This window comes from Rattus rattus, chromosome 4 (assembly GCF_011064425.1).
Source record: "Rattus rattus isolate New Zealand chromosome 4, Rrattus_CSIRO_v1, whole genome shotgun sequence".
In the NCBI taxonomy this organism is placed as follows: domain Eukaryota; kingdom Metazoa; phylum Chordata; class Mammalia; order Rodentia; family Muridae; genus Rattus; species Rattus rattus.
The window spans coordinates 15,445,883-15,473,606 of record NC_046157.1 but is presented as its reverse complement, the minus strand read 5'-3'; the positions used below and the strand labels follow the sequence as shown (position 1 = coordinate 15,473,606).

The 27,724-nt window shown below is 48.8% G+C and overlaps 1 protein-coding gene across 2 annotated transcripts in view; it reads left to right on the top strand.

Moving 5' to 3' along the window:
• Tmem44 (transmembrane protein 44) overlaps nucleotides 1-26,893 on the top strand; it is a 35,274-nt gene extending 8,381 nt beyond the window's left edge. Inside the window, exons 6-11 of one of the 2 annotated variants that reach the window (XM_032900066.1) lie at nucleotides 721-891; nucleotides 2,191-2,340; nucleotides 4,691-4,795; nucleotides 12,100-12,258; nucleotides 23,368-23,400; nucleotides 26,041-26,893. In XM_032900066.1, coding sequence (XP_032755957.1) covers nucleotides 721-891; nucleotides 2,191-2,340; nucleotides 4,691-4,795; nucleotides 12,100-12,258; nucleotides 23,368-23,400; nucleotides 26,041-26,148 — 726 coding nt within the window. In that variant the 3' untranslated portion in view covers nucleotides 26,149-26,893. The remainder of the gene's footprint in view (nucleotides 1-720; nucleotides 892-2,190; nucleotides 2,341-4,690; nucleotides 4,796-12,099; nucleotides 12,259-23,367; nucleotides 23,401-26,040) is intronic. The other variant, XM_032900065.1, reaches the window with a different exon arrangement.
• The last annotated feature ends 831 nt before the right edge of the window (nucleotides 26,894-27,724 follow it).

Below are 27,724 nucleotides of genomic sequence, written 5' to 3'. Positions count from 1 at the left end.
TTATGGATTTATTGTTGGGGACATGGCACATGTGTACCATGACCTGGGTTTTGTGACCACAGGACAACTTTCAGGGGTCCTTTCTTTCTTTCTGCCATGTGGGCTCCAGCATCGAACCTTAATTGTCAACAGCAGGTGTCAACCTGCTGGGCCATCGCACCGGCCCTAAAGTGACCTCATGCCTACAGACAACTGCTGGCATAAACATTGCATATGTCCCTTTTGTGAGTCAACCTCTCCATTGCTTGTCCTCTCAACGTGTCCCCTTGGCTTCGCAGTTTCATAGTGTCACCTCTCCCTTGATCTCCCCATGTAGCATGGTTCCACAGGGGAATAGTTGGTCAGTGCGGCTCATTGCCACTCGTTCTCCCTCACCTTCCCCTGCTAGCATTTCCAAGTTTCTACCCTGTCAGAAGGAAGGGTCCCAGGTCTGCTCCAAATGCAGAAAGAGTCTCACGAGTCCCTCCGGGTCACGGGAGGTGCCGGGTGTTACAGGGTCTAGAAGAGAATCAGTACTCCATAGGCCAGAAACAGTAAGAAAAGGTTTCCCATGTTAAGATTAAGCCGGGTTCTGGGGAGTTTGCCAGGCTAAAGTAGCAGCTTGAAGAACTGCTCGATGCCTAGTGGGAGGAGCACCCTTTCTAAGCGACCGCTTATAGAGGGTTTGTCATACACCATATGCATTCGTCCTCCTGACCTGCACTTCCTCTCTCTGCACAGTGTCGGGGGAAGTCGCTCTCCTATATCCACCTGTGGACCCGTTTCCTGTCAGCTCTGGCTGGTCTCCTCTATGCCTCGGCCATTGTGGCCCATGACCGGCAGCCTGAATACCTCCTTCAGGCCACACCCTGGTTCCTGATTTCACTGGGCCGAGCTGCACTGGACCTTGCTGTATCCTCCCAGGCCCAGTGGCCGGGCAGGCTGGGTTGCATGCAGCCAGGGGCTCTGTCCTGCCTCCTACTTGGCATGTCCTCCTTTGGTCTTGCTGGGCTGTATGCTGGTCCAGCAGTCCAGTCATTAGAGACCTGGGACAAGCAGACACCACTGCAGTGATCTGTAGTTCAGTGCTTTCCCAAAAGAAAATTCTCTGGCCCAGAGCTCTTTGAAATAGCAAGGGAAGTGGGGAGTCTCTAAGCCTTGGGGGTCAGTGGGTCTAGCTCCAGGCTCCATTCTGTATCCCACCAGGCTTCTCTGGATGGAGCATGCCTGCCTGGAGAAGAGGCCCATGCCTCCTTTCCTGCCTGGCTTTCTGAGAGGACGCTGCAGGCTGGCCTGCCACCTAGGCCCATTCAGTCCTCTGCTCTGGTTCTCTTTGGCTGGTGTAGAGATCAGAGCTGACAGTTGGTGACAGAGCTGACAGAGGTGACAATTCGATGCCTGCAGTTGGTGTCTGCTGAGCCTAATTGACTCCTGGGGCCCCAGAGGTGCTTCCTGATATGCTGTCACCCAAGTGACCTTGCACAAGTGTTTCAAAGCTGAGCTGGTGGCTGGGGGAGACTGTCGGAGGTGCTGACAGCCTCTGAATGTGACCCTGCTACTGTGGTGGGGGAGTTTAAATTACCCAGAAGTCCAAGCAGTCTTAAAGGCTCTGCCTGAGAAGCTGCCCTCCTCTCTTCTGATCACCTATGACTTCCAAAATTCTCTAGCTGTGGCTTTATATTGTTTTTTTTTTTTTCTTTTTTCTTTTTCGAGGCAAGTTTTTTACTACATAACTAAGGCTGGCCTCGAACTTCCAGATGCCTCAGCCTTGGAAGTTCTGGGATGGCAGGTGTGTACTCTCACTTCCGGTACTGCCTCATAACGGCAGCGTGTGCTGGTCTTCGATACCTTGCTCCTTTAGTGCATCTCTGTATGTCTTCCTGGCACCGCACGTATGGCTCACCTTAGTAACAATCCCCTTAGGCTGTCCTTTCAAATAAGGTCACAATCTATGTTTTCTCGCACTCTCCTCCCCACCGCGTGCGCTACCACTGTAAGTCATGTTTCCTAATTGTTTCCATCTCACAAGCATTTAGCAGGGAATGAAAACAGAGAGAAAAATTGATCAGGCTCTGTTTTCAAGACAGTCTCCGTCTGCCTGGGACAGGGGCACCAGGGGAGGCGGCTCAGGAGGCAAGAGCGTGAAGGGCGCCCCCTGGAGGCTGAAACTCTCCACTTCCACTTCCGTGTACCTTAACCCCCACACCTCAGATCATCATTCTGTCCTGTGTGATAAAGAGCAGAATGAGACGGGCCTTTGGATTTGCTACCATGGAAGCCAGAGAGAGTGCCGACACACAAGCCCTTTTGACCTGTGCAGAGAAGGAAGAAGAAAACCAGGAGGCCCGGACTGAGGACAAGGTCTCTCTGGGTAGAAAATGTCTGGTGGGCTGGCAGGGTGCGCAGAGACGGAAGTACTGGGGACAGGGGCTCCTAGAAGTCTTTCTTGGCCTCTTAAAAACTACTTTTTATGTCCAAAGCTCACGCGACCCCGAGTACAACGGGACCCTCCTTTTCCCCACTTGGCTTGGTGTTGTTTTGTTTCCTTTACTGAAGCCATTCTTGCCTCTGTCAAGTAGTCTTGTTCAAGTAACTCACTCACAGACCTACATACTGCCGAAGTGAGCATCTGAATTTTAAAACAGTGTGCGTTTTCCAAGCTTCATTCGTAAAGTGTCTTTACGTGTCTCTGATGTCATCACCACGCCCTGACAATTCCAGAGTATTGGCACGCGGAATGTTCATCCCTGCCTTTGCACATCCGCGTGACACTGTCTCTGGAAAATTGTCCCAGGTCCTAAGGACCGATTCGTATTCGAGACCACGACCGTTTAACTATTGCTGCTTGGAAGCTGGTCTTGCTAACGTCTGAGGAAGCTTTGCTTGTGATTGTGTCCAACATTAACAGCTCTAATTCACCACTAGTGAGAATCCACAGGTCTGAGGGGAGTGTCTGCCACCCTGGTTTCTCAGTGTTGGGGTCTGCGCTGTACTTGAGCCTTTTGTCCCTTAATGCTTGATCCAAACCGATGACTTCTAAGACACCACATCTTACCCTAACTGGGGCAATGCATCTTCATCAGAAGTCCAGCATTCCAAATCATTATGGAAACTCGTAGGAATTTTAAGACAAGCACCTCCCCTTTTACTAATTTGGGGGGGCTAAAGGGGTGTCACCTGCTCCTGGGCCCCTCAGCACTTCAGGCCCCTCTTACAGATCGAGGACACAAAGGAGGCTGGGATTCCTTTACTTATAGGACTTGAAAAGGAGAAAGGGCGTGTGTGTGTGTGTGTGTGTGTGTGTGTGTGTGTGTGTGTAAACAAATAAAAAGTAAGACCACTCCCTAGAACATTCCAGGCCCAACAACGTAGCCTCAGCAGATAAAATAGAAGGGGTTGGTGTGTACTTAACAAAAAAAGAGGTTGGGTTATTTAGGCTCCCAGGTCTGAGTTTGCAGTAAAGCCCCCCCCCACCCCTGGAGTAGAGAATGGGACACTTATTTCCCCGTTCTAGCAACTGGGGTAAAATTGTGCCTTACCAGAGAGCTTGCAGTACAGAGTCTAGGTGACTCTGGGCAGGCACCAAGAAGCCTTTGAGTATCTGCCATGACCCTTGTAGGTGTGTCCAACATTTTGACATTGTCTCCCCCTGTTGTCATCCACAAAGTTCACACTTGAGAATCATGCAATTAAATTACAAACAAAACAAAACAACAAAACCCACACACAAAATAAACCTAGCAGTGTTTAAGTAAGGTCTAGATCCTGTGGTGTATGTCCTGTGGTGTATCCTGTGGTGTATGTCCTGTGGTGTATGTCCTGTGGTGTATGTCCTGTGGTGTATGTCCTGTGGTGTATGTCCTGTGGTGTATCCTGTGGTGTATGTCCTGCGGTGTATGTCCTGTGGTGTATCCTGTGGTGTATGTCCTGTGGTGTATGTCCTGTGGTGTATGTCCTGTGGTGTATGTCCTGTGGTGTATGTCCTGTGGTGTATGTCCTGTGGTGTATCCAGTGGTGTATCCTGTGGTGTATGTCCTGTTGTGTACCCTGTGGCATATGTCCTGTGGTGTATCCTGTGGTGTATGTCCTGTGATGTATCCTGTGGGTATGTCCTGTGGTGTATGTCCTGTGGTGTATCCTGTGGTGTACCCTGTGGTGTATGTCCTGTTGTGTACCCTGTGGCATATGTCCTGTGGTGTATCCTGTGGTGCATGTCCTGTGATGTATCCTTTGGTCTATGCCCATTTCCAGTTACTATTGATTGTGCCTGGCTGGTAAGCTATGGACAGAACACAGCTGCTGATAGCAAAAGTTCTAAAAGTGTGTGCCCTGGACCGGATGGCCCTCCTCTAAAACCAACGGTGGCTTCTAGCAAGCTGTTCCCAAGCTAATACTCAAGTTAGAACCACTGCCTTGAATCAGACTCTACTCTGCACCTGCTGGAGTGGCTCCCAAATTCTGAGCATGCAAATCTCTGGGAAGCAGCTTTTTTTTGAGGCAGGGCCTCACTAGCTGGCCTAGAACTCATTGTGTAGATCAGGCTGGCCTCGAACTCTCAGAGACCCACCTGCCTCTGCCTTTTTGAGTTCAGGACTAAAGGCGTGTGTCACCAGGTCCGGTGTAATGGTTCTTTTGAATTTGAGACCTTCCCTTTAGAAGGTGCCTTGGGCTTTACAATTTCTCCCCTTGCCCCTCTGTTTCCTTTTCAAAGAACTCAGATTGGGTGCCTCTGACCAGCTTGTCACACTGCAAGCCCCTGAAGACAATGACAGCAGTCAGTCGCTACTTGGAGCTGACCGTTGAGCCTGCACAGCGGGTGAGTGCCTCTGGGTCGCAACTGGGTATCCAGCATGGTGAGAAGCAAGCCCGGAAGGCTTCCTGAAAGAGGCGGCACTTCAGCTGCTGGGACCCATTTGGGGTTCCCCCAGAGTTGCAGTGGAGGGGCGCTGATTGGAGGGAAAAGAACTTTTCCCTGCACTCTCTCAGGTACCATAGTTGAGGACTATGACTCAAGAGGGTGAAAGAGAAAGAAACCTTGCCGTTACCCAGACATGGGAGCTTACGAGGAAAAATGTGGTTCAAGGAAGCGAGGATTCTAAACCACTGCAGGCTCAGGAAAAATGCCCAGGCCTTGTGAAGTTGGGGGAAAGTTAGAAAACAAGAGAGGAGAGAGAGAGAGAGAGAGAGAGAGAGAGAGAGAGAGAGAGAGAGAGAGAGAGAGAGAGAGAGAGACATGTGGCAGTTCAGGGTTGTCCTCTCATGCAGTGAGAACCTCCAGTGACAGCTGCGCCCGTGAGGGAAAACCAGGAGTTTCCTCCACAAACGTGGATTACTACACAGAAGGGGAAATGTAAACCGGTTTTGGTTTTGCCAGGCGGCTTTAGTCCCAGCACTCGGGAGGCAGAGGCAGGCCATCTCTGGGTTCGAGGCCAGCCTGGTCTACAGAGTGAATTCCAGGACAGCCAGGGCTACACGGGGAAACCCTGTCTTGAAAAACAAAGCGGGATTTTAGTTTTTCCTTATTTAAATGTTTTCCATTGTATCTATTCCTCACAGATGCTACCTTACCACCTAAAGGTATTTTCATACCGGTGTGTGCTGTGTCTGTATTGTATGTTCTCCATTCCGTGTATAGGACTTGATGCACTGCTGAGACAAAAATAAACAACTTCAGGTAGGTAGGGTTTACCTGGGCTCAGAGTTCGAGGATACGGTCCATCATGGAGAGTTTGAGGCAACTGGTCACTTGCGTCCTCAGCCCGGAAGCAGGGAGAGATGGATGCTCGCGCCCAGCTCCCTCTCTCAGTTCAGGACTCACCCCAGGAATAGCGCTGACCACTCTCAGGGTGGGTCTTCCCACTGACCTACCCTTCACATGCCTGCCCATGGGACTTGTTTTCTAGGTCCTGTCACCTAGCTGACAGTCGATATTAGCTATCCCATGGTCCCCTGCTCCCTGACCCCCTTCCTTCTTCCCCCTCCCCTCCCCCATGCCCTTGAGTCCACTTTGTTTCCTTGGGCAGTTTTACTTCTACGGGACAGTTTTATCGATATGCTCCTGTCACACATACACACACACACACACACACACACTCACTCACTCACACACACACTCACTCACACACACACCACACACACACAACCTCACGTGTCTTTATAAAGTCAAGGAACCTCATAGAGAGGAAGAGTGTAACAATTTACCTTTTTGAGACTGATCTTAATTCTCTTAAATTCTCCAGTTGCCTCTGCTTTCCTGCAGATGACCCGAGACCCCACAGTGTCTGTTTATGCCCATTCTGCTAGGCTGACTCCATAGCTTAGCTCCTGGGCATAGTGCTAAGCTGCGGCAAACACTGATGTGCGGGTGTCTCCGTGACTCGTTGACCAGAAGTCTTTCAAGACTTAATAAGCACCAAGAGTGTTTTAGTTGGATATGTGCTAGATCTGTTTTTAGTTTCCTGAGACTGATTTCCTGGTGGCTAGACTAGTTTATATCACCACCAGCAAATGTATACAGGTTCTCTTTTGTCTATGACTTTGTTAGAATTTCTTTTTCATTTTGCTTCTCTTTCTCTGTCTCTGTCTCTTTCTCTCTCTCTCTCTCTCTCTCTCTCTCTCTCTCTCTCTCTCTGTGTGTGTTCATGTGTGTGTGTGTGTGTGTGTATTTCTGTCTGTTTCTCCCCATCCCTTGTGTGTGTGTGTGTGTTTCTGTCTGTTTCTCCCCATCCCTCGTGTGTGTGTGTGTGTATTTCTGTCTGTTTCTCCCCATCCCTCGTGTGTGTGTGTGCACGCGCGCACTGGAAGCCAGAAAAAGGCACTGTGTTATAATCACTTGTGAGCCGTGTGATGTGGGTGCTTTAGATCTGAACTTAGGTCCTCTAAAGAGCAGCAAGCGTCCTTAGCCACCGCGCCATCTCCCCTTCCCGGACCTGCTGTTTGTTTTCCTAATGACTGACATTCTGACTGGGGTGAGATCGACTGACTTTCAATGTAGTTTTTAATTAAGATTTCTCTGAGGTTGAGCACTTCATATCTATCAATCACTTATATTTCGTCTTTCGTGGGCCGCACATTTCATTAGAATATTTATTGACCGAGTGGATTGATTTCTTATTGTTTAGTTTTTTTCAGATCTTTGTCTATTTTATGTGTTAATGTCAGATGTATAGACTTGTTAATATCCTCATGATATATTCCAGATAGTAACGTCAACTAGCAAAGATGTTTCTTCTCCTCAGTAGGCTGTTTCTTTTCTTGGTTAACTATCTCCTTTGCGGTTCAAAAGCCTTTTAACTTCATGAGGTTCCCTTTATCAACCCCTGAAAAGAACATTCAGGAGTCCTGTTCAGAAAATTCATGCCTGTGCTGTATTTTAAAGTACTTCACCTACAATTCCTCTAATAATTCCAGTTTCAGATCTTACCGCAAGGCTTTTTGTCCATTTGAAGGCATCGTTCTTCATCCTGCCGTTTGGTTTTCATGTTTTTCCCCCTTTGGGGTGTGGGGTCCTGCTGTGTAGCTGCTGTAGCTGGCCTGAGACTTGTTAGGTAGACCAGACGACCTGGAACTCACAGAGCTCCCCCGAATCCACACCATTCTACACGAGGGACTTGAGCGCCCTAGGCTTCTGTATCCATGGGAGTCCCAGAAGGAGTCCCCTCAGCTCTGAGGAGCGACTATAATTTGCAGCAGTTACAAGATGGCAAAAGGTTTGCCCTGTTTCTGTTGGCTTTTACTTGTCTTTAATTTAAAATAATCTACATACAAGAGAGACATGGTTTGGTCCCTCCCAGCATGCAGTGCGTGTGAAAGATGAAGGCGAAGGCGAGACAAGGATAGGACCATCAGCTGTAGGATCTAGCTGTCAGTCTAAGGGTAGAGACCGCTGGGGTGGCTTCGGGGCTAAGCTCAAGGTCACCCGTGCTTGTGTGAAGCCTCGCTAGGCAGCACACAGGCAGGGAGAAGGCACTAGAAGCAAGGTGGTCTTGAGAAGAGGTGGCGAGACTTTGGGCTGAAGCTGAGGCGCAAGCAGAGCTGGGGAAGAGACTGTGGGGCTCCTTCAGGATCCTCGAGGGGAAGAGGGTTGGGAAGGAGATTACAGAAAGTTCACCCCCTTATCCCACTAGTCTAAGATGTCTTAGCCAGGTCACCAGTGACTTCCAAGGAGCTTCCAAGTGACTTCCAACCTGACCCCCCACACACACCTGATTCTGAGGCCCCAACACTGTTTTCTGCCACTTCTCACTAAGGGCGAGCTTCAATGGTAACTTGCCCTTAGAGTGGGATTGCCTCAACCCTGATGGGGGAGTGCTCCCTCCTCTTTGGTGTGCTCCTGCAGACCCCAGTTCCACTGCCCAGTTCTCCCTCACACTGGCTCTCAGGAGGGTTCTGGTCCTCTCCCCTTACTTCCAGTCCCAGACGCCCAGATGCACCACATGGTGTCTCACACTTACCACATCCACACAGCGCTCAGGCTTTGCCTGCCTAGATAGGCGCCCACTGTACCACAGGAAGTGCTGTCCCCACAGGAAGTGCTGTCCCTATCAATGTAGTGATTCAAGCCCCAGATTCCCCTTTCTTTCTTTTTTTTTCATTGGCCAGGAATCGAACCCAGGCCCACGTGGGCCTCCCAAGTGGCAGGAGAGAACTCTACCAGTGAGCCATCATCAATGCAGACCAGATCCCCTTTCTTTTCCCCTTGCACCATCCTCTTCCCACCCAGGCCATTTGTTGGTCCTGCAAATGCTTCTTTTAAAATAGCCAATGAGGGACCTGGAGAGGTGGCTCAGTGGCTAAGAGCAGTGACTGTTCTTCCAGAGCAACTCTGGGCATCTACGTGGTGGCTCGTAATGGTCTGTGATCCCTACTTAAGGAGATCCGATGCCCTCTTCTGGCCTCCAGGCACACAAGCAGTGCACAGACATGAATGCGGACAACATACTTGTACCTATGAAATAATAAAATATATTTAAAAAATAGTTAATGAAACCTGTACTGGAGAGGTGAGGCAGAAGATTGCTCCATAGTCAGCCTGGGCTACACAGTGAGTCCAACTCCAGGGACAGGTGAAACCCTGCAGCCAACAGAACAAAAATAATGCCTGTGCTGTCTATCAGCAACCCGGGCTGCACACGCACTGTCTCAAAAGGGAGGAGGGCGTGTTCTTCCGGCAAACAGATGTCCCCTGGCTGCGATTTACCACCACTCCCGGTCCAGCCTGCTGTCTACACCAGCAAACCGAGGGCTTTTTGGTTTCGCTTTGATTTGCTTTTGAGGTATTTTGTTGTTGTCGGTTTGGTTTGGTTGTTGTTGTTGTTTGTGTATTTGAGGGAGGTGGGTGTCTGTAGGCTAAGCTGTCCTCAGATCTACCTCAGACATTGGGGTTACAGGTGTGCACCCTCCCGCTAGGCAGGAGCGCTCTTTTACAAATATAACTTACATTTTTCAAAAAGGTTCTTCATTACTTTATGTGTGTGTGTGTGTGTGTGTGTGTGTGTGTGTGTGTGTGTGTGTGTGTGTGCATCTGAGGTATGTTTGTGCACCACACGTGAGCAGGAGCCCGTGAGGTCAGAAGAGGGTGTCAGACCTCCTGGAGCTAAAGTTCTGAGGTAGTTGTGAGCCCTCAGTTCAGCTGCACTTTGATCAGTGTTGCGGCGGCCCCTGCTCCCACTTAAGACTGATGATTTTAAATCACAGCACTTATGAGACAAAAAACCTGGGCTGTGATTGGCTTATTGCTTGCTTAGCATGCACCTGAAGCCCTGGTTCCACTCACCCGCCCCAGAGCACACACATGCTCTCGCATATGCACACACACACACACACACACACACACACACACACACACGCACACAGGCGTGTACCTCCCTCATTCTCCCCTACAGACGCCCACCCACCAGCGAGTTTCGCCCAGCCTCTTCCACCTGTGTCCACCAGAGGGCGAGAGGCCCTGCTGAGGCCCTGGCTGTGCAGCCGGCTTGACTGACCTTAACTGAAGGAACAGCACAACCAGCATTTACCTATTCCCTTTAGCCCTTGCCATTAAGGTCAGTGCCGACATCTTACAGCCTGGGAAACACGAGGCAGGGGTGGAGGTGGGGGAGCAGGGGGATGGACTTCAGTAACTGATCAAGGTCACATGGCTTGCCAGTGGTTAGAGCCAGGACTCAGGAGGTTCAGGACAGCCTGGAGATGGGCAGAGGGGCCATGGCCATGGAAGACCAACAGCTTCACCCTCAACAGGGACGTTGGAAAACACTTGTTCATCTGTCGATTAGGGTGTAATCCACGCTGGGGGGGTTATAGGATTTATTTCATTGCCTAGGAACCACCTGCCTCCCCATTCTACCCACAGGTTCTATTTCAGCTCCCTTCCTCTGAGGGCAGCAGGGTGCTCCTGACCTATGTTCCAAGGCTGCATCCAGAGCCCTGCTTTTGTTTCTCTGTGGACTTTCTCCACCTGCCCCACTGACTCACGTGGCATCTGGTGCAAGCAGTCAGCCTACCTAGGGCTGAACCCTCAGTATTTGGGGTCAGGGCACTTACATCGTGATCCTTTTCCATTACTGTGCTCACCAGCCTCTTTGATTGGCTGGGACCGAAACTGAGACCCAAAGCGGACAAGTCTCCTACGGAGATGCGACACAGTCAGCATAAGATGGCCTTTCAGAAAGCTTTGGTGTAGGCTGTGTGCGTTGGGGTCATTGTCATTCACATGACATAAAGGACATGTTCTGTCCTTTGACCACGTGGGTTCTGGGAGATCCAACCCAGGTCGTCAGGCTTGGTGGCAAGCACCTCTTGATCCATGTTGCCAGACCCTAAGTATAGCACAGGCTGGCCTTGAACTCATAATCCTCTCACCGTTTCTTCTTTAGTGTATCCTACCAGTGCACCACCTCAACCCTTTGCTTTTTGTTATGGTTGTTGTTACTCAAAGGGTCTCTTGTAACCAGTCTGTCCTGTCATTCCCTACGCAGCTGAGTTTGACCTGAAACTCCTGGTCCTCCTGCCTCTACCTCCCAAGCGCTGGGATTGAGGGCGTTCTCCCAACTCTGGCCAAAGCCCAGAACGTTGCATGGCTGTGAAAGTCCAGTAGATGGCACTTTCCTGATCTCTGAGGAGTCTCCAGAACCCTATTCTGGAAGGATAGGTTAAGTAGGTTAAAGATAGATAACAGATCCAGTCACAAACACCCTCCTCCTGTGTCTCCCAGTTCCCCCACCACTCTATCGAATGCCGCCCTGGTGTGAGTTGATAAAGCCTCAGGGACAATAGCTGTCAAGGTGACAAATGGACTGCCCCCCTTTAATCCAGAACGTCCTAGCAATTCTATGTGTACCCTGAAATTTCAGATGTCCCGCTGTGTTTGTTACTTCTCTACTGCTGCGAGAAAACACCATGACCAATGCAAGGTAGAGAAGGATGGTGGATTTAGGCTTCCAGATTCATAATGGTGAGGACAGACTCTACAACTGGATCTGGCCAGACCTGCAAACCCAAGGTAGAGGGGAAGAAAGTAACAGTAGGAGGAATCTTAAACCCTCAAAGCTCACCCCCACCGAGGTACTTCCTCTAACAATTCCACCCCTCCTAAACTGCCCGGGGTCAACGACTAGGAACTGAGTATTCAAAAGCCTGAGACTGAGAAACATCTCATTCAAACCACTCCCCTGGTATGACCTACCCAGGTCAGCGTAGACTGGAAAAAGGAGATTTCAAACCCCTGAGTACCCTTCGGTAAGGGACAGGCTAAATGGATTGTGAGCATCTGTAATGCTACTCTTAACAACCCCTGATAGCTTATCATATAGAACCACATCTAAGGCATATATTGTTAAGTGAAAATAAAACCCGTAAGAGACGATAGCATGCGTGCTACTGTTTGTGGAAGTAGGGGGACACACATATGTGTGCATTAGAGTGTGTCCGTGTGGAACATCTGGAAGGACACAGGGACCATGAGTGCTACCACCTCTGGATGCTGAGGAATAAGGGGTCCAGGGGACACTGCACAGTCACATTTGTGCCTGTGGAATGCTGTGCGTGTACGAACGCTTTGTATGCTAAGAAGTGAAGTAAACCAAGTACCACAGCCTCTCTTTCCTTCTCTCCCTGCAGGCAGGCTGCAGCGCCACCAGGCTACCCGGTGATGGACAGACAAGCACTGGAGATGCCTCCTTGCAGGAGCCTCCCTCGTACCCTCCCATTCAGGTCATCCAGGCCAGAGTGTCTTCCAGCAGCTCCTCCGAGGTCTCCTCCATTAACTCCGACCTGGAGGTACAGGGCCTGCCTTCCGGGTGGGTGCATGGGTGTGTCACCTACCAATACTTGCTGGGGCCTCCTTGAGAATGAGCTGCTTTGTAACCCTGCCTTATTAACCTCGAGACTGCTAATCATAAATGAAGCTCTCTGCATGGCCCCCACAGTCTGTGGAGGAGCTTCTCAAACTGGGGCAGGACTCAGTTTCATGGCTGGGCTGGTCAAGGGAACGCTGAATATTGGGGTCCAGTTCTCACAGACGGCTTGCACAGTCAGGTCCTTCCTACAGAAAAAACAGAAAGCATGAGTAATAGATCTCTCAAAAAGCCTCGTGTTATAGTTTATGACTAATGGTTTAGGCTGTAACACCAGGACTCGTGTGGCTGAGTCATGAGGATCATGAGTTCAAATCCAGCCTGGGCTATATAATAATGTGTTGGAAGGGAAGGAGAGAGGGAGGGAGGAAGGGAGAAAGGAAGGCAGGAAGCTTGGTATCAGTGTTCCCCAGCCCATTTGACCATAAAAAAACAGAGACCTGTAACACAGTGCTGACCCACACAGGCAGGACCTTACAGCCCCTCTCAACCCCATTCAGCAAGGGAGTTTCCATTTGTCTGAAGACAGAGGAGATGAAGGGTAACACAGGTTCACACACACGTTGGAGAAGGATGCTGTCTGGTGTTTTTTGGTGAAGGAACTGCTGAGTTTTATGTCCCGGCCTTTTGCATTGAAATCCCATCTGTGGAAGGATGTTAGTAAGCATTACGTAATGCTGATCTGTGGTTTGGGTTTGGCTTGATTTTTTTAATGCCCTTATTTGGCAGAATTATCATTATGTACCCAGAGTCTGAAAATTAGTCAGACTTATACAGGACTCAAAAATTCCAAACCTCAGAACTTCTGACTGAGGCGGGATGGGTAAACCAGGTTCCTTGTGTGATTTCCAGGCGTTTCCAGCCAGTGCATTCTGCTATCTCTGGTTATGTCTACCATTCTGTCCTGGCCATTTCCTGTCCTAGGCATCTGGACCTTCCTTCCTGGGGTCCCCTTTGGCCCCATTTCCATGGGTCAGAATTCTATCCAGAGGCGGGCTGCTGTGACCCTCCCTCTCCTCAGGACCAGCGGCTCCTTCCCCCTGTGGCCCATTTTCCTGCCCACCTGCCACAGGTGGCTGTGGCCTGGTGAGGGCAGGTGTCTCACCTGGTGTCCCTCACGCCCTAAAAGCTGATGGTTGAGAGCTGCATTGGAGCTAGGGCTTGTCCACCTGTTGAGGCTCTGTTCCTAAACAGAGTCTGAGAATGTGTGAGACACCAAGAAGCCTGGAGCCAGCCGTCTCCACTGAGGCCTGTGGCTAAGGGGACTGCAGAGCGAGGTCAGGGCAGAGCAGTGACTGGAGGGCCGGGGGGGGGGGGTGTAAGGGAATATTCACTCTCTGGAAATGGAGGCGTCTTGCTTGTCCATAAGCACGAGGTGGCGGTGGCAGTGCGGCGGTGGCGGTCTCCAGCATCGCCAGAGCCCGCCCTTGCAGCCGATCCTGGCTGTTCCTCTGCTCTGCGATTTTCATTCTTCCCCTCATTTATAGTCTCACCTTTTAAAAGAAATCCATTATTGAAAAACATGTACATCCAGGGGCTGGAGAGATGGCTCAGCAGTTAAGAGAACTGGATGTTCCTCCACAGGTCCTGAGTTCGATTCCCAGCAACCACATGGTGGCTCACAGCCCTCTGTAATGGGATCTGATGCCCTCTTCTGGTAGACAGCGACAGTGCACTCATACAATAAATGAAATCTTTTTAAAAATATATGTACATCCAGCCGGGCCGTGGTGGCCCAACCACTTTAATCTTAGCACTTGGGTGACAGAGGCAGGTGGGTCTCTGTGAGTTCGAGGCCAGCCTGGTCTACACAGAGAAACAAACACACAAATCAAAAATACACACATCCCTGCCGGCTTGGTGTCTCATACCTGTCATCCCAGCACTCAGGAAACTAAAGCTGGAGGCTCACTGAAGGTTCAAGACTGGCCTGGGCTAGTAAGACACAGTAAGACCCTGTCTCAAAACAAAACAAAAGCTTAATAATGTATAAATGTCACGAGTCCAAACTAAGCAAGTGGCTCTGGCTGCTTCTGCCCATCTACGGGATTAAGGTATAGATGCCCCAGCTCAGGATTCCTATCCCCACTTACACACACACAATGGCACAACTTCCAGGTCCTATACAGAGATAGTGAACGTGGGACTAACCCCACTCTCAGGGCTGGGAGCTCCCATAGCAGTGAACACATAGGGGTCACGACTGTCTCGTGAGTGGTGCATTAGGCTTACTGGCCGCTTACACTGTGCTTTCTTTGAGACAGGCACTCACAGTATAGTCTTGCATGGCCCCAGCACTTGATAGTTATGGGACTTGAACTTGAGGCAACTCTCCTGCCTCTGCCCCCCAAGTGCTGGGATTATAGGTGTGTACCACCGTGCCTGGCTTACATTTCTAGTTTTTTAAAAGTAGTTTAAAAAAAATGGGTCTGGTGGCTCAAGCCTAAAATCTCAGCATTCAGGAGGCTGAGACAGGAGGATTACAATGAGTTCAAGGCCAGTTGGGGCTATATTGTGAGTTTCAGGTTAGCCTGGGCTACTGTGAGACCTTGCCTCAAAAAAAACAAAACAAAAAAAAACCAAACAAACAAAAACAAAAAACAAACAAACAAACAAAAAACCCAAAAAAACAAAAAACAAAAAACAAGCAAAACTTATTTATGTTTGCAGTCCCAACTAACTACCTTGGAAATTGAAGTGGGAGAATTGGAACCCGGGATTGAGACGGGCCTGGGAAACATAGCAAGAACTCACCTTTAAAGGTTAAATAAACGAATAAGCGTAACGCACTAAATGTTATGCATTTTGCGGAGCAGAAAATTTGGAAAGCACGAAGAGGGTAAAGAGGAAAATTCAGATCAAGCACCAGGCCCACTAACTGGTGCTCCCCTCCTCAGAGCCGTTGGTTTCGAGGGCCACGAGCCTTGAATTTCTTGGTTTGTTGGCTACTAAGTGAGATCAGGAGGTGTCTGTCGACAGATGGTGTAACTGTATATACCTCCCCTCGGCAGCCGCTCAGTCATTCAGCAAACATTTTCTGAGCGTGGGCATTTGAAGGGAAAATACACGAGGACAGAGGGACAGGCCTGAGCCTGTAGTGCCCTCCTGGCCATGGTGACTCAGATCTTCTGCACACACCTTTGGAACTCTCGCCTGAAAGATGGAGAGAGAGAGAGAGAGAGAGAGAGAGAGAGAGAGAGAGAGAGAGAGAGAGAGAGAGGGCCTCAGAGATCATATCCTGCCTTTTAACCTCTCTTGTCACTAAGGGGCATCATTTGCATACTTGAACTGGGTGTACTTCCCTGATCCCTGTGGCCTGAATCTGTCACTGACCACATGTGCTTCTGATGAACCCCTTAGATGAGACAGTGGATGCTTCTACCCTCCCACTGTCCAGGCCTGTGAGCCAAGGAGATACTCAGTTCCTGTCACCTTTATCAATTTCCTCCCTCCCTCCCTCCCTCCCTCCCTTCCTTTCTTCCCTCCTTCCTTCCCTCCTTCCTTCCTTCCTTCCTTGTGTTTTTGTTTTTGTATTTATTTGTTTGTTTGAGACGGGGTTTCTCTGTGTAGCCCTGGCTGTCCTGGAACTCACTCTGTAGATCAGGCTGGCCTCAAACTAAATGAGATCTGCCTGCCTTTGCCTCCCGAGTGCTGGGATTAAAGGCGTGTGCCACCACTGCCTGGCATTTCCTTAACTTTCATAGAGCGGTTTTAGATTCTTGGGGTGTGTGTGTCTACTATTATGAACACTGACTTCCCATCATGCACTTGGGGAAGTTAAATGAGGGATGCTTCAATCACATGTTGAGTCCACAGTATTCCAGCTCACCGAGTATTTCTGTACCCTATCCATCAGAAAGACAGCTTGCTGATTGTGACTGTGCGTGTGTCCTGTGCAAGGCCCTGGCAGGGTCTAATAAATACTTCCTAAGCTCTATTGATCTTAAATAGCCCCAAAGGCAGATGCCTGAGGCCAGATGAGTTTCGTTAGCTTGAAGAAACCAGGGATAGTGTCTCCCGACTGGAGCTCCAGCCATTGCCCGATAACCTGTGCAGTGATAGCAGGAATAAGAAAGAAGAGGAAGAGGAGGCTAAGCCAGGATTCGAACCTAGAGCCTGAAGCCTGCTTTGCTCACCACTGTGCTGGCAGAGATGGCCCCTAACAGCACTGGCAGGACCAAGGCTGTTCAGCCTCTGCTCTTGCATAGATGGTAAAACTGACTTCCGTCCCAGTCTTTCTACTCATGTGTACTCTGCCACTGTCCTCACATGGTGTCTTGTCCAGCTCAGGATGAAACATTGGGATCTACATGAGTCCCACTGATGGCAGAAGGCATGAGGCCAACAAGACCACATGTGCCATGGACACTCCCCCGGGAAAACCATAGTGCTTAGTCACTTTCCTATGGCCGTGATGAAACACCATGACCAAAAGCAACTTGGGGAGGAAAGGGTTGATTCGGCTTACATATCCTGAATCATAATCCACCGAGAGAAGTCAAGTCAGGAACTCAAACAGAGCAGGAACCTGGAGGCAGGAGCTGATGCAGAGGCCATGGAGGAGTGCTGCTTCCTGGCTTGCTCCTCGTGGCTTTCTCAGCCTGCTTTCTTATAGAACTACTAGCCCAGGACCACCAGCCCAGGGTGATACCACCAACAATAGGCTGGGCCCTCTCCCATCAACCATTAATTAGAAAGTGCCCTACAAACTTGCCCATAGCCTGATCTTATAGAAATATCTCAATTGAGGTTCCCTCCTCTTGGATGACTCTAGATTCTGTTAAGTTGATATAAAACTAGCCAGGATGTGTAGAAACTCCTATTTGCCAGTTCTTCGTGCAGCACTCGGGGGAGCAGATGACCAATTTTCAAACGTTGATATGACTGATGGCCGTACAGAAAGGGCATTTGCATGGTCTATGTTGACTTTCAGAATTTCCAGGGGAAGGCGCACTCCACAGACTGCGAATCCACACGTTACTCATGGAGCCCATTGAGTATAAGGTACAAGGGCGGCGACACACGATAGCACCATCTGAAAGCACTGGGCCAGCCCTAAGATCAGAAATAATGGGACGGCAAAAAGTCCAGCCAGAGTTGAACAGGACGGAGTCTTGATGCTGTAGGGCACTCTTGCGCCTCCGCCACGCCCTCCTCACAATGGAGACTCCAGATATAAAGGTGTATAGCTGGAAGAGAACGTTGTGTATAGCTGTAGAGGTGTACGGCTGGACGAGGTGGCGAAGACTGTTTACTCTAGGCCATTGTGGTATTGTTTGTTTGTTTGTTTGTTTTTAATGAAAATGTCCCCCATAGGCTCAAAGAGAGTGACCATAGGCTCATTAGAAGGTGTGGCCTTGTTGGAGTGGGTGTGGCCTTGTTGGAGTGGGTGTGGCCTTGTTGGAGTAGGTGTGGCCTTGTTGGAGTGGGTGTGGCCTTGTTGGAGTGGGTGTGGCCTTGTTGGAGTAGGTGTGGCCTTGTTGGAGTGGGTGTGACCTTGTTGGAGTGGGTGTGGCCTTGTTGAAGGAACTAAGGGAGAAGCTTTGAGGTCTCAGATGCTCAGGCCAGGCCCAGTGTTTCTCTTTTCCTGCTGCCTGCAGATCTAGATATAGAATGTTTGACTCCTCCTCCAATGCTATGTCTGCCCAAGTGCTGCCATGCTTCCTGGAGCCATGATGACAATGAACTAAACCTCTAAACTATATACGTCAGCTCCAATTCCAATTAAATGTTTTCCTTTATAAGAGTTGCTGTGGTCATGGGATCTTTTCACAGCAATAAAACCCTAACTAAGACAGCCAGTTTCCCAAACTAGAAAGACTTCCCTCGGGAAAGCTTAGGGGGCAAGTCACCAGCCAAGAGGGTCGGTGTCCTTGGTAATTGCTGTGTCAGTGGCAGCCTAGACATGTGCTCTCTCTCTCTCTCTCTTGCATGCACACATGCACACATGCACACAGACATACACACACACCACTATGCACACACACACACATACACACACACCACTATGCACACACACACACACACACACACACACACACACACACACCTGCTCTAGAACATTTCCATTCCTGTAGCTCAAACCCCAGAAGCTGTAGGTTGACCGTGACCAGAGGAGCATTTGAACAGCAGCACTGCCTGCAAATTCTCGTGAGCATGTCCTTGTGTACCATGTCCCTCCCTTTGCTCCAAGGTATCTGTGTATCAGTACGACTTGAGTCTAGAGACGTAGGATTCTACACATCATTTGCACACACAGTAACCCCCTCCAGACGGCCCTTTCCTTCCAACCTTAGCCTGTTTCTGAAGAAGCTGTGTCACACTCACAAAGGAAGCCCATCCACTGTGGGCTGAGGTTTGCTCTCTCTGATCCGGCCCACTGGGCCTGTCCAGTCCTGTTGGAGATGTCTGCCAGTCAGACCACCCAGAGCAGTCAGGCCTCGCTGGAACGCCTTACCCTTCTGTACAGCACTTCATGTCCTATGGACTGTTCCAGGCTGCAGATCCTTTTTCCCTCCGTCACAGCCCAGGAAGGCAGGGCAGGGCAGGGAGTGTGAGGCAGTCAGAGAAGAGGGACTGTAATGTCAGCTGCTTGGGGTAAGTGTTATACAACTGGCTATTTTTTTTTTGTCATCTTTGTCTCTTTTCTATTGCTGTAATGAGACACATGGCAGCAGGCAGGCAGGCATGTGCTGGAGCAGCAGCTGAGAGCTCACATCTTGAGGCACAAGCACGAGGCAGAGTGAGACAGAAGCCCAATCCCAGTGCCACATCTCCTCCAATGAGGCCACACCTCCTCCAATGAGGCAACACCTCCTCCAATGAGGCCACACCTCCTAATCCTTTCCAAACAGTTCCATCAACTGGGAACCAAGTATTCAAATGTCTGAACCAAATAGGGACCATTCTCATGGAAACCACCATAGTTAAGAATACTGTGTGAGTTTTAAACAGACATAGATCTGATGTGGCTTTTGTAGGCTGGTCAGGACCTCAGGTTCAGTCCCCAGCAATGAACATAACAACATGGAAACAGAAAGAATGAGAGTTTGGGGAAATATGGTGTAGGATTTTAAGGTTTGCAAGAGGCAAAAAGGGAAATCCATTTAATCCAATCTAGAGGAGATGAACCTATCTTATCTCTCTATGGACAGTCTGAAAATGTGACCCCTGCCAAGTCCAGTATCATCTTACCTCCCCGGTCTTGGGAACAGTCACTTCTCCCTACATAGAAGAGGAAGTCGCTGGGCAGACGGTCCTGACGCACAGTCTGTCTTGAGCTTAGAATACTATCTTATTTCCTCAATGCTTAGCCACCTCCACTTCCCCAGGAATAAAAGAAATATTGCCACATGCTGTGTACAGAGGAAAACTGGTGCTTGCTTCTTGATTTCAGAAGCATGGGAAAGCATGCTGTAGGAAGCCCATGAGTGGAAACTCTGTGCTATGGCTCACAGAGGTGACACAGTCGTGGCCTGGAAAAGAACTCAAGAATGCACAGAGGCAGGTGTGGTGGCAACACCTGGAGTCCAGTCCTCGGGAGCTGGAGGCTGGCTTGAATGACAGACATGTCAAGTGCCCGTCCCAAAGGATAAAGACTGTGGAGATGTTTGTTGAGTGTAAAAGGGAAAAGGCATTTGCACAATTTGATCTTAGTGCAGTGTAAGTGTGTGCATATGTCATCATTATAGGTACCACATGACAATGACAACTGTTCTCAGAAGGCTATTCAGTTCTCTCCCAAGGACGATAAAACATTGTGTGTGTGTGTGTGTGTGTGTGTGTGTGTATGTGTGTGTGTGTGTGTGTGTGAGAGAGAGAGAGAGAGAGAGAGAGAGAGAGACAGACAGAGTGCGTGTGTTTGAGTATGTATGAGTGTGTGTGAGAGAGTGTGTGTGAGTGTGCGTGAGAGAGTGTGTATGTGTGAGAGTGAGAGTGTGCATGAGAGAGTGTGTGAGTGTGTTTGAGTGTGTGTGTGTGAGAGTTTATGTATGAGTGTGTTTGAGTGAGTATGTATGAGAGTGTGAGAGAGTATGTGTGATAGTTGTGTGAATGTGTTTGAGTGTGTATATATAAGAGTGTGTGTGAGAGTGTGTATGTGTGAGAGTGTGTGTGAGTGTGTGTGTGAGAGTGTATGTGAGAGTGTGTGTGAGTGTGTGAGTGTGTGTGTGTGTACTTTATTTTTACTGTATGTGTACGAGTGTTTCCTGCATACATATCTGTGTACCTCATGCATGCAGTGCCTGAGGAAGCCAGAAAAGGCCTCTGTATCCCCTAGAACTGGAGTTATTTTCCAGTTGGTTGTGAACCATTATGTGATGCTGGGAATTGAACCTGAGACCTCTAGAAGAGAAGCCAGTGCTCTTAACTGCTGAGCCATCTCTCCAGTCCCAGGTGTGTGTATGAGAGTGTGTGTGAGAGTGTGTGTGAGAGAGAGTGTGTGTGTGAGAGTGTATGTGAGAGTGTGTGAGAGTGTGTGTGTATGTTTGTGGGACAGAGCCATAAGTAGCCCAGGCTAGCTTCAAATCTACATGTAGATGAGAGTGACCTTGAAAACTTCAGAGCCTCCTGCTCTCCGCCTCCCTAACACCAGCTGGGATGCTTTTTTTTTTTTTTTTTTTGAAATTATTTCTGAGAAACAAACAAACAAACAAACAAACACGTTTGTTTGTTTCTGTTTTGTTCTTGAAACAGAGAAAGACCTAAAACATTTTATTTACTGTTAGTCTTTTGGGAGGAGAGGGCTCTACTACAAAGATTTGAATTAAGTGAGCTTCTTAGGATGCTGTCATCAGTGGTTTAAAATGAGAACTTAAAAGCCAGATGGTGCTTCCCTGGAATCCCAGCACCGCAGGAACAAGGTAGAGAGGAGGGGTGCTGGTTTGAGGTTAGTCTGATCTACCGAGACTCTTAAATTAACAACAAACCTTAATTACTCCTTCCAGCAGAGGGCGCTCTCCTTCACTCTCAAGCTGTCCCTGGCGTTGGCAGCTCGGAAAGCCTGTTTATAAAGTTTCACTTCAACTCAGCCTGGGAGACTCAAGCATACTTATTGGTTTGCTTGGCTTGAAATAAACTGTACATTTTGGAATAATTTTGGATGTACAGAATTTTTTCAAAATTAGTACCGATTTTCCGTTTGCCCTTTGCCCAGCTGCTCTATTCACGTCTTATATAATGTGCTACATTTAGCAAAGCTGAGAAATGAATTCAGTACGTTTCTACCAGCTGGACTCCAGCTCTGTTTGGATCTCAGCAGTTCTCCACCAGCTGGAGCCGGTCCAGGATAGCGCACTGCACTCCGAAACATTCCTTAAAGAAACAAGTGCATCCTAACGAACGGGGCAAATTGCCACTTACATTTTGCACGAATACCTGTATTTTCTAAGGAAAAACAAAGTGCTTTGGAATTTAACTTCTCTTCTTATTTCCGCCACAATTTAAAGTTATAAGGTATTCTTGGCCCCTACTTTACATTAGTTTAATAATTTGTACCCCTTCTTATGAACATTTTCCACATTTGCTTCCCCAGAAGAATGCCATAAAAAGACCGATGTGGCTGAATGCTTTCTTCCTGGGAGCCACTGCCCGGCTGTAGCTATCTGTGCTGTCACTTTGCTTCTGAATAATGCTTCCTCTCCTCTTAGGAAAAAGAAAAGGTGAGCAGGGAGGAGACAGGGGAGGATAGGAAGGGACAAGTAGAAGCAACGATTTTATATATATACATATATATATACACACATATATACATACATATATACATATATGTGTATATATAAAATTTACATATCTCATATATAAATAAATTATATCACAAATTATATTATATAATTATATTTATATATTTTATAAACATATATGATATATATATTTCAGCTTAAAAAAGAAGGGTGGTACATGCCCATAATCCCAGCACTGGGGAGGCTGATGCAGAAGGATCACATTTCATGCCAGCTTCTGCTACATACTGAGAGCCTGTTACACAAAATTGATTGATCAATTGATTGAGAAAAAAAAATGGCAGTTTAGGGTTAGGCTCTGGTAGAACCAGTAATGTTTGGGCCAGGTTTGGTGTCTCACACTTAAAGATCACAGCTCTTGGGGCTGCAGCATATTCAAGGCCAGCCTGAGCTATAGCAAAAACTGTAACAGGTCCAAGGCCCTGGGTTTCATGGCAAGTACCCCTCCCTGCAGAGTGAAAAGGAGGTTAAGGATTCTGCAGAGGTCGGCTGGGGCTGCTTGGAGATAGTATTAGGTTTAGTCATGACGTCACAGTTAGGACTTATGTACGGAAACTTTCTAAAGTATGTGAACGGTAGAAACTTTGCTTTCATGTGCCAATAGCCTTAAACCCATTAGTTTCACAGACACCCACAGTAGCCTATCAGTCTAGGTTTCAGCTCTTGTGTCAGACATGTCTCCCAGGCACCGAATGAAGGAAGAGCCAGAGGCATGGGGCAGCCTGCGCTTGCCCCTCAGGTTCTTGAGTCGGCCATACTGGAGGCTTGTAGTGGAACCAGCCATGCAGTAAACACTGAGTGAACCCAAGCTGCTTGGCAGGCCCGTACCTTAAGGATGAGATTTTATGAGCACCTCTTTCTTCATTTTATGGGTTTGCTTTGGATCACCTCAGCTATGCCCTTAATGAATAGAAGAATTACTGTTATTACTACTATTATTAGAACCGCTTGCACCCATCATTTCTAATCATAGTAATTATTATGTCTCTGTAAATCATTTCTCCCAGAACCCACAATCCTGCCTAGCAATCATGGTATTTGTTTTGTGTTTTGTTGTTGTTGTTGTTGCTCATTTAACTAACTTACTAAATTAACTACTCTGCTAATAGCGACCGCCTTCCCGCTTGCTGGAGTGCTGGAGTGTTGTGTTCTCCCACCTCCCCCCGCACCCCCACCCCCCGGGCCATCCAAGGCTCTGACTCTCGGCTCACCAAGGAGCTGAGGTTGCACTCTGCTCGGTGGCAGGGGCGCCATCTATCCAACCTGTTGTCTGTCTCTTTTTTATCCCACAGCAGAAGTATTGGGAAGCCCTAAACTCGGAGCAGGTACGAACGAGTGTTTGGTCTCTTTCGGGAGGGACTTTCACAGCTTCCTTTTCCCATTTCTGTTTTTGTTAGACTTCTGTGGATGGAGGGCATGACAATTCTTTTGGTTTAAAATTTGAAAAGGGGGGGGTGGCTGGAGAGATGGCTCAGCGGTTAAGAACACTGACTGCTCTTCCAGAGGTCCTGAGTTCAATTCCCAGCAACCACATGGTGGCTCACAACCATCTGTAATGAGATCTGATGCCCTCTTCCGGTGTGTCTGAAGACAGCTACAGTGTACTTATATTCAATAAATAAATAAAATAAATAAAAATAAAAATTGAAAAGGGAATGCATTCTGGAGATAAGGCTCAGAAGTGTAAGACAGCTGTAAGCCCAGGACAGCTAAGTCCCAGTACTGCAAATAAATAAATAAATAAATAAATAAATAAATAAATAAATAAATAAATAAATATCAGGAGGCACACAAATGGGGGACCTGTGGGGCATTAGGGTGCTCTCTTTCAAAGTCTTTGCCGTACCAGGGAGTCTTCAGAGTAGACTGGCACAACCAGGGAGGAGCTCAGAGGAGATGTGTAACCCAGTGAAGAGACACGGTTGGGGCGGGTCTGTGAGCTGTGGAAGAGCTGCAGGTTACAAGTGGTCTGTGGGGGTGTGGCTGCGGCCAGGCGGCGATTATGAGAAACAGCCACGCACTCTGCCGTTTTTCTGCGTCCTCAAGCAGCTGGCAGTCTCCTCACTTGCAATACCAGATGAGCAGATTTCCCGACAGCCACCTGTGCCTGTCGTCCCTCAGGAGTGTTTGTGACACAAGAGTACATCGTCACTCACCAGAATTAATTTGTGCCTTATTTCTAATCATGTTTTTTTTTAACTGCTCAGAGCATCTCACCATGTTACCCTACAGATTCCGACGTCCGAGACTTCAAACGCCTTCTAAGATTCAATCCTCGTTAAAGGGTTCACCTGCTCGGGGTCGGGCTGTTTCTGTTTGTGGGCAGGTGAATTCATCAGGGTTAGCACTGATAACGTAAGAGGCCTTTGAGGAGTCGGAACAGTGGCTTTCAAACATCAGAGCATCTAAGAAGTTTGGTTATAACTTGTTAGGATGACAAACTGTCTGTCTCATGCCACCGCCAGTGTCCACAGAGCCTCTAACATCAGCCCAATGCCTGGTAGCGTGGTGCTTTTGACATTGTTGATCCAGAGAACATTCTGAGATCGCTGATCTAGGACTCGGGTCTGTGCTATGTTCATAAAAGATGTCCAGGCCATCCTCAGAGGACGGAACAGGTCCCTGCTTCTGCCACTGAGCACATGGCTCTGAGGCTAAGGGCTGCTGAGTTATTTTACGGAGAATCTTTGATGTGTGGAAAGAGTTTGGTTAGAGGCGCCAAGTCTGCAAACTATGCAGAAAGTTTGCAGAACCCCAGACAGGTATCCAGAGAGCCAAGTTATGTCAGTGCCAGGTTTGCAGGGTCTCTCCTCTCTCTCTCTCTCTCTCTTTTTGCACACGTGTGTGTACACATGTGTATGCATGCATGTGTGTGTATGTGCACATGCATATGTGTGCACATGTGTGTGTGCATATGTGTGTGTGCACATGCACGCATGGGTGTGTGTGCATGTGTTTGCACATGTGTGTGCATACACCTGTGTATGCATGCATGCGTGAATGTGTGTGTACATGTAAGGTTGTGCAGAACATCATGCACTCATACAGGCCAAAGGAGCATGTCCTCCTTTACCGCTCTCCGCCTTATTCTTTTGAGTCACAGTCTCTCCACTAACCTCGTGTTTTTCAGTTAGCTTGCAGGCAGCAGATCCCAGCAATCCTCCTGTCTCTGCCCCTGACATCACTGGGATCACAAGGTTCCAGACTCAAGGCCTTGTGGTTGTGGAGAAAAAAACTCTTGACACACTTGAGCCATCCAGCCAGCCCATGGTGGGGTTTTTAACCACCAAGAAGTAGATCTTGGCGCAGTTGTATCTGGGCGAATCATTAATTGAATTAGGCTCTTCATTCAGAACAAAGCCAACATTTGTGTTTTAGAGCTAGGGGCATTACATGAGAGCCTTGAAGGTGTTCTGCAGAACTTCTCAGAAGTGACCTGTGACAGCAGTCTTTTCTCTGAGTGCATATGCATGTCTGGGTCTAGGATCCTGCCCAAAGAGGTCTTACAGCCCAAGCCGATGTAGTCCACGGCCGCTGCTCTTTTTCATGAGCGTTATTCATTGAGGAGATTTCAGGACAGGGATTGTTGAGGGAAGAAGTGGGGGAGATGGAAAGGGAGGCGGAGTTGCTCCGTTCATGGTTGCTGTTCTGTCAGTCCCTGACTGAAAGCTCCACTGTGTGGGGGGCGAAACCAGCGTGAGGGCAGGAGATTTAACTGAGTGGTACAACATTCGCCTCACATGCTCGGGCCCTGGGATCCTTCCCCAGCACCAGTGATGCTAATAAAGCTATATTATCTCTCTAGACCCTAGAACGCAGGCCTGGCTGGCTTGTCCCTACTGACTTTCCCTTGTCTTTGCTGTGGTCACAAGACCCAGGATTTGGGGTGCTACTTGGGATGGTTGGGCTATAAAAGTTGGAAAGGATCTGTTATAGCAAGAAACCTTTTCTGTCTTTCCCCACAGTGGGACCCTGAAGACGTCAACCTGGAAAGGAGAAAGGACACGGAGTTCCTTAGATCCCAGGCGCACAGGGCCTCTTTGAGCCCAGTGGACTTGACCTCTGATGACTAACATCTTCAGGAGCTAGGTCATCAGTTCGGAACTCAAAGTCAGGCATCTCTCATGGACTAGATGGACGACGACACCACCCACGTCAGGAACGGAAGCTGCTCCAGAAGCTTCCCAGGGAGTGAGGCGCCCTGAGCCGTCACTTAGCTTGGCTAACCCACACCACAGCTCAGAATGGAGCTGTGGACCCTGTGGACAGATCTGCACATGCCCAGTTCACAGGCGGATCCTGTTTGTAAGGCTTTCTTCCAAACGACGTGGGATCTACTCCCACGAGATTTCGAGCGTAAATATTGTTTGCTTAATAACAGGATCGAACTCACCAAGAGCTACTATTTGGATCTCAGCAGAACGCATCTTCAAGACTCAGCTGAGCTCAGGTGAAAGACTGGGTCCACCAGCTAGGAGACCTGGGCATATGTATAGGAACTGGCTTCTGCCCTCCAGCCAACCCATCACGGGCAGGACAAAGGCAACCGCTACCTGCTCTGGTGTAGCGGGACTCCCTCCAGCCTGGGAAAGTGTACGAGGGGGGCTGGGTGACGGGGTCTCACATGCTTTAGCAGGTAGCAGAACTCACGCTCTGCATAAGGGCACAATGAATGTGACGTGCACTTCCAAGCCTGGCCTGGCTACTGGAGGATGATTTTAATAACATGACCATGAGCGAAGGGAAGAGTAAAGCGAGTGGCCTGGCTGGGGCGAGCACTGGGGGGTGAATAAATTTAAAATGTCTCACTTTGGAGAAGAGGAGTCAGTCTGCATCCCAGCACAAAGGGCGGACACGAGGGGACCTGAGGAAAATGCCAAGGAGCACAGCTGTGCCTCCAGCTGGCCTGTGAGCCGTCCGTGACTCAGCCTCAGCTGCCCAGCTTCTCCTGAGAGCCAGTGCAAGTCCCAGCAGTGTGACGAATGGGGTGCCCGTGGAGACTGGTTGGTCGTCCAGGTTTCTGCATAGTTTCTAATTCCCTGGGTGACCTCTAAACTAGAATTCAAAGCCACTTTATCTGCTCTGGGTCCTCAGCTCTCTCGTGAGGTGGCTTGCTGAAGTCAGCTTTGCTTTGTAATCTTTTATTATTATTATTATTATTATTATTATTATTATTATTATTATTATTATTATATAGGTACACTGTAGCTCTCTTCAGACACACCAGAAGAGGGCATTGGATCCCATTATAGACGGTTAGGAGCCACCATGTGGTTGCTGGGATTTGAACTCAGCATCTCTGGAAGAGCAGTCAGTGCTCTTAACCACTGAGCCATCTCTCCAGCCCCTGCTTTGTAATCTTTAATCAGTGAAACCACTGCGAGGAGCGGATGGACCACGGAGGATGTGGTGAAGTGGAACATTCCAGTCTGGAAGATTCCAGCCTGGAACATTCAAAATGAGAGGCAGGGAAGGGTGGAAATCTAGTCAAGGAAGGAGAAACCTGACGTGGCCTGAATGGCTGATGTGACGTAGTTCTGAAAGGAGAGAGCTGGCAAAGACCAGGCTGTGTGGAGGAGATTAGGGAGTTAGTGCTGAATTCTGTAGCCAGGCAAGACACCAAAGCAGGAAGGTGACTGACTTGCTCAA